Source organism: Chiloscyllium plagiosum, chromosome 41 (assembly GCF_004010195.1).
Source record: "Chiloscyllium plagiosum isolate BGI_BamShark_2017 chromosome 41, ASM401019v2, whole genome shotgun sequence".
Lineage (NCBI taxonomy): Eukaryota > Metazoa > Chordata > Chondrichthyes > Orectolobiformes > Hemiscylliidae > Chiloscyllium > Chiloscyllium plagiosum.
In genome coordinates this window covers 7,117,704-7,127,702 of record NC_057750.1, presented here as the reverse complement: position 1 = coordinate 7,127,702, position 9,999 = coordinate 7,117,704, and the positions used below count along the sequence as shown (strand labels likewise).

The 9,999-nt window shown below is 47.0% G+C and overlaps 1 protein-coding gene across 1 annotated transcript in view; it reads left to right on the top strand.

The window, feature by feature from the left end:
* The window catches only part of LOC122542802 (sphingolipid delta(4)-desaturase/C4-monooxygenase DES2-like), a 19,609-nt gene extending 17,919 nt beyond the window's left edge, over positions 1-1,690 (top strand). The window contains exon 3 of the mRNA XM_043680854.1: positions 361-1,690. Coding sequence (XP_043536789.1) covers positions 361-504 — 144 coding nt within the window. The 3' untranslated portion in view covers positions 505-1,690. The remainder of the gene's footprint in view (positions 1-360) is intronic.
* Positions 1,691-9,999: the final 8,309 nt, after the last annotated feature.

Genomic DNA, 9,999 nt, shown 5'->3' with positions numbered 1-9,999 from the left:
TTCCTTGGATGCTGCCTGACCTGCTGCGCTTTTCCAGCAACACATTTTCAGCTCTGATCTCCAGTCCTCACGTTCTTCTCTTGGAGGGTCGGTGTGGACTTGTTGGGCCAAATGGCCTGTTTCCACACTGTGGGGATTCTATGATTACTGTGCATTGCAAACTAACCTCATTTTCCCAACCCCCCCCCCACCCCCCAAATTTCTTCTGCACCCTCTCTGATTATAACCACATCCATCCTAAAGAGTAGATAAATCCCACCAGCTGAGATGTTTTGATGGGTTGAGGAGGAGATTCAAAATGTGAGTTGTGCCAAGTGGAATAATGGAGAATTCTCACTTATCTCTTTCTATCTTTTTTAGGTTAAGAAGATCGCCCCAGAGTTCTATGAGAATCTACCTCAGCACACCTCCTGGCTTCGAGTCCTCTGGGATTTTGTCCTCTGTGACTCCATTGGGCCATTTGCTCGGGTCAAGCGGGTGTGTAAGCTGGTGAAGGAGCAGTGAACCTTGTGTGCGGAGCCTCTCGGGGCTGGTCATCTTCCCCCACCCACTCCCCATCACCAATTGTTTAACGAAACAGTAAATGATTATTTATAAAGTTTCACCTGAAACCAAACTCTGGCCACTCTGTCCCTCCGTCAAGGAAACCAACCATATATTTTTAGGCTGGGGGCTGACCAGTCATACAACTGTGTATATTGCTGGGGGTGGCAAATTCTCAGTCCGTTTTAACTGTCCAGAGACGATAAAGCTAGACCCTTCCAAACTGGAGCCTGGGAAAATCTATTTTGAAATATATAACACTGGGGCACGGGACTGGAATGTTGTTTCTGGGAGTAATTTGTTAGGATAAGTTGTCACACTGACGTACATAGTGACTACACTATGACTGCAGCGTCTCCACTCTGCATCAACTTGTATCAGGAAGGAGTCACTTTGTCTTATGTGGCAGGGCCTTGGGGGAGGGGGCTGTGTATTTAAATGGTAACTCTCTCCAAGCCATACTGGAGCAGTGCCCTTAAACGATAGACCCCTTCAGCAGTTCACAATATGGCATCTCAAACCTATTACAGTCCAGAGCACTGGTGACCCCCATGGAGAGGGAATCATGGTGTTGTCAGTGATTGGTCTTTGGTGGGGAGGGAGAAACTGCAGTCCCACTTCCAGTGGGATCTGAGTAATAGGGCACACAATTAGCTGGAAAACACATCTTTACAGAAACCCAGTTGGGTGAAAGAGCCTGTAATGTCACCATATTGTTTGACTGCATCAAGCACATCAGGTGTTGTCATTCTCACCACTTTCTTTTTAAGATTTCTCTTTCTATTAGGAAGCGGGTGGATCATGTTTGACTTTTTATTTAAAAAGGTGGGATTAGTCACCATTATCGAACACACCCAAGATCTTTGTGTGTAATGTATGAGGTAAAGGAACAGGTCAGTTGAAGATTGTGTTGTGTGCTCCCATTTACTCCCACCCTCTAAGCAAATGGCAACTGAGCGGAGGCTGAATTCAGGTCACTGCAGTGGAGTAGCCACAGCTTCTAGTTTTTAATCAAGTTTTTTGAATGTGATTTAGGAATATTTGTAGGATTGGGGGTGGAAGAGGGACGTTTTTTACAAAAAAAAAGTCGAGTTGACATTCTCTTATTTTAAACTGTTGTGAAATCATTAAAATGAAAATGGATCTTGTATGTAAGTGATAGTGTTTTGTTTTGGCAACAGACCGGGTCAAATCACGTGGCACTAGAAAAGCACAGCAGCATCTGCAGAGCAGGAGTTGATATTTCGAGTATTCTCCAGGAATGCTACCTGACCTGCTGTGCTTCTCCAGCATCTGTATTCCTCACATATCTCTTCCTCATCTCCAACAGGACAGACTTGGCTGATTAGGCTCTGATCCAAAGGGTCAATGCTAGTTTACTGTTCCTCCAATTCTGTTCTCTTGCCCTCCCTTTTGGAAAGGAGAGATTCTCAAATTCATAAGGATACTGGATGGAAAGAAGCCATTTCCTGCTTTTAAGAAAGATTTTTAAAAAACAAGAGGGCACTGAGTTAATGCCTTTTTGCAAAGAAGGAAATGTGATTTTTCTTAAAGTTCATTCATCAACTGGTTGGACCGGTGGTTTTTCCCCTTTCCTAATTATCCAGCAGGCAGTTAAAAGTCAACCATACTTTTGTGGGTCTGGACTAAGTCAGAATTCTCACCACACCAAAAGCTTGGGATTTCAAACAACATTCTTTCGAGAGTGCTGAAAAGCAACATTACAAACTTTTTTCATTGCACTCATTCAAATGTGTGTGTTTGGGGGGAGGGGGGGAGCTGGAAAAGCACAGGTCAGGCAGCATCCAATGAGCAGGAGAATTAACATTTTGGGCATAAGCCCTTTATCAGGAGATCCTCTGTTCCCTGACCTGTGCTTTTCCACCACCACACTCCCCTCTGCTCTCCATGATCTCCAGCATCTTCAGACCTCACTTTTTCTACTCATTCAACTGCGTGTGCCAATGAAGGCTATTCTGGTCACCTTGTGAGACTCACCTTTTGCCCATTCAACACCAGCATCCCATGCATTGTGGCTCTGGATAAAGTGAGGGTGGCAGATTCCCCAAGGGACACCTGTTAATAGATGTCATTTTCTATTAATTGTTTTGTGATAGTCAGTCAGTGGACTCTAATGCCAGACTCTGAATTTAAATTCCACCGTGGCAGGATTTGAAGCTGGGTTCCCTAGAACATTGTGTGGGGCTCTGGGTTAATAGGTTGACGATAATAGCAAAGGGCCATTACCCGAGTGGTTTAGGTCTGGCATGTACTACTGGAATACAATAATCAGCCACTCTGAATAACCTGCAATTCCACACACTGGTACCATAAAGAATTAGGTGATAACTATATTTTTAAGATTTATAGCTCAGGTTGATAAGTTAGCTTGAGCTGGAAGGCTTACTTTCAGACATTGTCACCATGACTGGGTAAAATCACTGAGTCTCTGGCGAAGTGATGGTGGTATGTCCCACCTCTCTATTTATAGGTCCTGGTTTTTTAAGGTGGGTGATGTCATTTCCAGTTTTTTTTTCCCCCAAGGGAAGATCGATGGGATCTAAGTTGATGTGTTTATTGATGGAGTTCTGGTTAGAATGCCATGCTTTATCATGTGTGACTTAGTTTCACCTGTCCTAGGCTGTGTTGTCCCAGTCAAAGTAGTGCCCTCCTTTGTTTGTATGGAAACTAGTGATCTTGGGTCATGTCTTTTGGTGACTAGTTGGTGTTCATGTTTCATGCCAGTTTGTCCGATTTGCGGTGTTTAACAGTTCTTGCATGGTATCATGTAAATGCTAGTAGTATCTAGTGGATCCTTTAGGTTCACTAGTTGCTGTTTAAGTGTGTTGGTAGGTTAGTGGGCTACCATGATGCCAAGGGGTCTAGCAGTCATTTTGATATATCTTTACCTTACATCAATGTGGCTATAGTTTTTGGTTGCGTTGTCTGCTTGTTCGGGTTTGAATTGGCAGATTGTGTTTTATTGGGTGTATAGTGTGTGGAAGAGGCAAGGGGGTGTGTGTGTGTGTGTGTGTGTGTATTTCTCTTCAAATGTGCAGCAGAATGATTTGAGATGGGGAGATCCTTTCTCGGGTATATTCAAGGCCAAAGGGTAACTAGGGAGAACAGGGGGCTCCTTTTTAAAGATTTGAGGCCATCTACATGCAGAACCACAGATCAGGATCCAAAACAAATATTCCACATCAGTATTTACTGTGGAGAAAGCAAGGGAACATGGAAATAAATATTGATGGCTTAAACAGTCCACGTTACAGAAGAAATGCTGGAGTTCCTAAAACTCATAAACAAAGATAAGCTCCCAGGCCACTGCAAAGTTAAGGATGTTTATATCATCTCCAGCCATGGAGGAGGTGCCAGAAAACTGGAGGGTGACTAATGCTATACCATTATTTTAAAAAGGCTACAAGGAAAAACCCCAAGGAACTATATACCTTTTGAGTCTGATGGCAGTGGTGGGTACGTTGTTGGGAGGGGATTCATATGCATTTGGAAAGGCAAGGACTGATTTGGGATAGTCAGTATAGCAGTGTGCGTGTGTGAAATGAGATGATAGATCATGTCAACATGGGCTTTAGCAAGGCTCCACACGGTAGACTGGTTACTAAGGTTAGATCGCATCAGATCCATCAACCAGGCCATGCCAACTGTAATCCCAAACTCACCTAGTCCCACCTGCCTACTCCTGGTTCATATCCCTCCAAACGGTGGTTATGCCTGAACTTATCCAAATGTCTTTTAACCACTGGGACCTTAGTTGCATTCTCAAGGTTTCTACCCATTAATCAGTGTAAAAGTTGCCCCTCACCTTAAAAATATGCCCAGAATCTTGAAATCCCCCATTTACCTAATGTTAGGTGGAGGGGTAAATGTAGGGGTTGCCTACATTTGGTCTGGGTGGGTTGCTCTTTGGAGGGTCAGTGTGGACTTGTTGGGCCGAAGGGCCTGTTTTCACACTAAGTAATCTAAACGCTTTCCCTGGAGTTCCACAGAGGAGTGTACCCTAAACCCACCCTTCCCCAGATAATCTCTCCAACATTGAGAGGTTCCACCTTTGCCCTGTGCAGGACAAAGTAACAGTAAGTTGTGTGAGAGATGGTGGCTGTATGCGTACTATATGGAGACTTACCCTACAGAGGCAACTGCAGCAGTCCAGATGCCTGGGTGGGATCCACAGAGGAGTGTACCCTAAACCCTTCCTTCCCCAGATAATCTCTCCAACATTGTCCTGCACAGGGCAAAGGTGGAACCTCTCAAAGTAACAGTAAGTTGTGTGTGAGATGGTGGCTGTATGCGTACTATATGGAGACTTACCCTACAGAGGCAACTGCAGCAGTCCAGATGCCTGGGTGGGGGGAGGGGTTTACCACTGCTCCCTGTGCAGGATACTAGCAGCAGCTCAGACTTTTAAATGCCTTTAGTCCAGGGCTTGGAGTTTTTATTGATTTATCCGAATGAAATAGTTCCTGCCCCTCCCATTCAGATCAGAGGTTCCCCTGCCCAGAGGGAACCTCTATTAGCCAGCATTAGATCATCTGAATTTTAGATTATCCAGCAAGATTTCAATGCTCAGCTAAACTTATCTGGCATTTGATCATCTGGAATTCAATTAACCAAACTATCAAAACAAAAACATCAAGGTGACCTTTTCAAGCTAAAGATGTGAAATGTTGAGGGTTATGACAATTTGGAAGTCTGACAGAAGGCAAATAATTTTTTTCCCCAAGGCATGATTCTTGATTAACAGGAGAATTGAGGGATAGCACAGGGGTGTCTTGTGATAATGTTCCACCTGCTCCATCTGGTTGGTTAGAAAAATTATCTCCATTTTAAAAGCAGGGTAATTGGGGAAGTTTACAGCAGAAAATTTAAAAAAAACAATTTAAAAAAAAATCAGCAACAAGACCACTGCTGAATCAAACCAAAACCTGTTTATATTTCAGTATAAAGGCATCCAGTGTTTACACTTTATATATAAAATAAGAATGTAAAAAAAAGCCAATAAAATGGACATCCTGCAGAATGGCCCAGTGCCAGTATTGAATGACAGAGAAAGCGACCTTCCCACATTTCGGATAAGTGGATCTTGGGGCACATTTCCCATCTTTTTACCCTCAGCACACCACCCCCACCCCAGGCAAAGCTGCACAATTGGCACAAGGAAAAGATGCAAGAGATGTGGGTCCCTCCAGGCAGGACAGACTGCCCTCAACTTTGCACAGTCAAAATTTATTTTACTTAACCGCCAACCTGTCCAGATTCCACTCCATGGTGAACGATCCTCAGGGGGGGCTCCCTTTCAGATTGTGACTCACCTCATTACACAGACTGCCTTCCCCCTCCGACCCAAACACTAGACTAGAAGGTGTCAGCCAATGAAGGGTGAGGAGGGCAAGCCCTTGGTTGCCTGGTTCTTTCCCACCATCCCTTGCCCCATGTCATTCTTAAGTGACAAACCATTTCAGGAACATCAAGCTGGAGGGAGGGCGCGGGGAGGGGTGGTGGTGGTGTGGGGGAGCTTTCCCCACCCCCTCAGTCAGCGATTGCCCTTCTATCCCCTACCCCCAAACTCATGAAAAAAAAGGGAACGCTGACTTCATGAATACCCATCCCTAGGAATTTGAGAGGGGGGGGGGCACAGCACACAAAGGGATCAAAAATAAACCCCACCCCCAAAGGTTTGGGGCTTCAGAATCTATATCAGGCCCCACTACAGGCTTTATTGCACCCCCTCCCCCACCCACCTCCTTCCCCAAGACAGTGGGTAGAACTGGGTTGGCACAGAATCCCTTTACCCCACCCCTAGACACAGACACTCCCCCTACCCAGCCCAGACACAAGGTCAAAAAGGTTCTTTTATATCCAATCTACTCAGAGTCCACCATTCCCAATACTGTTGATTTAAAGCCATCCCGATTCCCAGACACGTCAAGTGTCTGAAATTTTTGCGTCAATAATTTTTTTAAACTTCCTCGACATCTAAACACCAATCCTCCCACCCAACTCATCCCCGCCAAAAAAATGAAATTCACGGACTGGAGTTAAACAAAAACTGGAGAGAGAAGAAAATATTTGGATTGAAAAAAAAATAATTCCAGAGGTTTCTCAGGGAAATAAAATCTCTCAAAAGCCTAGAAGATCGAAGCCGACAAACCCTTCACCGCCGTTTTAATAATTTTCTTTTGAAGGAATAAAAAAAAAAATAAAAATTAAAGAAATTCCCCTCTCAACAATCAAATCAAAAATGCCCCGGGGGGGCAAGACAGACAAATTTAAAATTTATTCAGGAAACTGGGGAAAAAAAAAGGTGTTTAACACCCCCCCCCACCCACTTCCTCTGAAATTTAATTTAAAAAAACTTTTTTGTGGGTGTTTTATTTTTGGAAACACACCCTCCGCACTGACCGGCTGATGGGGCGGGGGGGCGAGTGGACTTGGTCTCCAATTCGTCTGGTCAATACTGTCCCAACTTCAGATGCACTTCCATGCCCACCCCACCCCCACCCCCCCCCCCCCACCCCCCCCCCCCGCAACCCCCCCCCTCCCACCCTATCCCCCCGCAATCCCCCCCCCCCCGAAAATCCGAGCCGTCCTCCGAACTGGAAAACTATGTGGAGCTCAGGCGCTGTATCTCTTGCCGAACAGCTGAAAAAGAAGAAATAAAAAGAGAGAAAACTTGAATTTGTAGAGCGCCTTTCAGCACCCATATGCCTCACTGTTGACAGGGTGGGGGGTGGAGGGAGCTATCCATAGACCGTGATGTAGGCGGTGCGGGGCATGGAGTCGTACAGCACAGAAACAGACCCTTCGGCAGAACCCGTCCGTGCCGACCAGATATCCCAACCCAATCTAGTCCCACCTGCCAGCACCCGGCCCGTATCCCTCCAAACCCTTCCTATTCATATTCCCATCCAAATGCCTTTTAAACGCTGTAATTATACCAGCCTCCATCACTTTCTCTGGCAGCCCATTCCATACACGTACCACCCTCTGTGTGAGAAAGTTGCCCCTTAGGTCCCTTTTATATCTTTCCCCTCTCACCCTAAACCTATGCCCTCTAGTTCTAGACTCCCCCACCCCTGGGAAAAGACTTTGCCTATTTATCCTATCCATGCCCCTCATGATTTTATAAACCTCTATAAGGTCACCCCTCAGCCTCCGACGCTCCAGGGAAAACAGCCCCAGCCTGTTCAGCCTCTCCCTGTGGCTCAAATCTTCCAACCCTGGCAACATCTTTGTAAATCTTTTCTGAACCCTTTCAAGTTTTACAACATCCTTCTGATAGGAGGGAGACCAGAATCGAATGCAGTATTCGAAAGTGGCCTAACCAAAGTCCTGTACAGCCGCAACATGACCTCCCAACTCCTGTACTCAATAATCTGACCAAGGAAAGCATACCAAATGCCTTCTTCACTATCTTATCTACCTGCGACTCCACTTTCAAGGAGCTAATAACCTGCACTCCAAGGTGTCTCTGTTCGGCAACACTACATATACCGTGGTTCGACCCATGATGCCGTTCGGGAGGGAATTCCAGAATTCTGACCCAGAGACACTGAAGGAACGGTGATTTATTTCCAAGTCAGGATGGTGAGTGGAGGGGAAGTTGCAGGGGATGGTGTTCCCATATATCTGCTGCCCCTTGTCCTTCCTGATGGAAGTGGTCGAGGGTTTGGAAGGTGCTGCCCAAGGATTTTAGTGAATGTCTGCAGTGCATCTTGGAGATGATTCCCTTCAAAATCCTGGAATTCCCTCCCTCAGGGCATGGTGGGTCTACCTACAGCACACGGACTGCAGCGGTTCAAGGCAGCTCACCCCCACCTTCTCAAGGGGGCAGTTAGGGATGGGGTTATAAATGGTGACCCAGCCAGCGATGCCCATGTCCCATAAATGAACAATTATAAACCATTATTGTCGACCATTAGTTAAACAATGTCAGGATCATGAAGACTAGGCCACTTGGTGATGCCCCCCCTGGTCAAATAGCCAGTGGAATTCCTGACCCACAAAGTGCCGGCTGACACTTTGACTGTACCTGGATACCAATGCCAGGGAATGGTGTTGCCTTGGCGGGAAGGGGTTGGCTAGTGGAAGGTACAGGGACCACGCCAATTCAATGGAAAAGGCCAAACTGTCAGAACGACACTGCAGGCGGCCATCTGGCCCAGAATCCCCCTGCTGACCCTTGGAAAGTGACCAGTAGCCGCAAGGGCAAAATTAGGCCATTCAGCCCATCGAGTCTGCTCAATGAGACAAAAAACCCCGCAGATGCTGGAATCCAAGGCGGACAGGCAGGAGGCTGGGGGGACACACAGCAAGGCAGGCAGCATCAGGAGGGACAGGCAGGAGGCTGGGGGGACACAGCAAGCCAGGCAGCATCGGGAGGTGGAGATGTTTCAGGAGTGAAGGTGGTTTACGCCCAAAACGTTGACTTTTGCAGCTTCTGTTGCTGCCTGCCTTGCTGTGTTCCCCCAGCCTCCTGCCTGTCCCTGATGCTGCCTGCCTTGCTGTGTTGACCCAGCCTCCTGCCTGTCTGCTGCCCAATTAAATCAGGATAAACCACAACTCCACTTTGTTGCCTTCTCTCCTTGAACACCCGATTTCCCCCTCCCCAAAAAAAAGGGGAATGAGACAAAGAGAGGAGTCAAAAAGTGGTGGTGGGGGTAGGGGTGGGAATGTCAGTCACTGATCTGCTGTCAGCTACTACCTGCGATGATTTCATCCTTGACTTTCTGCAGCTCTTTCTTCACGTCCTCCAGCAGCTCCTGCAGAGACAGAGAACGTGAGAGTCAGAGAGAGAAGGAAAGAGAGAGTTAGAATGAGAGAGGGAGTGGTTCAGGTGGAGAATGAGCATGTCAGGGAGAGACAGAGACACAAGACCAGCGCCTCAAAACGACACACAGGTCATTCCAGTCAGAGTGAAAAGGAATTGTATTTGTATAGCACCTTTGCTGATCCTGGAGTTTCCCCAAAGTGGTTTACAGGTAATGAAGCATGTTTGAGGTTTGGTCCCTGCTGTAGGAACCAGAGCAGCCAGGCTGTGTACATGAAACTGCCACAAACAGCAACATGACAGAAAAATACAGATTGTCCCTGAAACCAACATCGAGAGAGCAGCTTGGAGATCGGGAGATCACGTTGGTATATTTCAGTGGGACCTTCCCCAGCTGAGTGGTGAGACCAGACGGGGCTCCGAATGATCGACTCACTCAGGCAGACAGCTCCTCTGACAGGGTAACACTCCCCCCAGCACTGCACCGGGGCAGCGCGACAGTGTAACACTCCCCCCAGCACTGCACCGGGACAGTGAGACAGTGTAACACTCCCCCCAGCCCCGCACTGGGACAGTGCGACAGTGTAACACTCCCCCACAGCCCCGCACCGGGACAGTGCGACAGTGTAACACTTCCCCCAGCCCCGCACTGGGACAGTGCGACA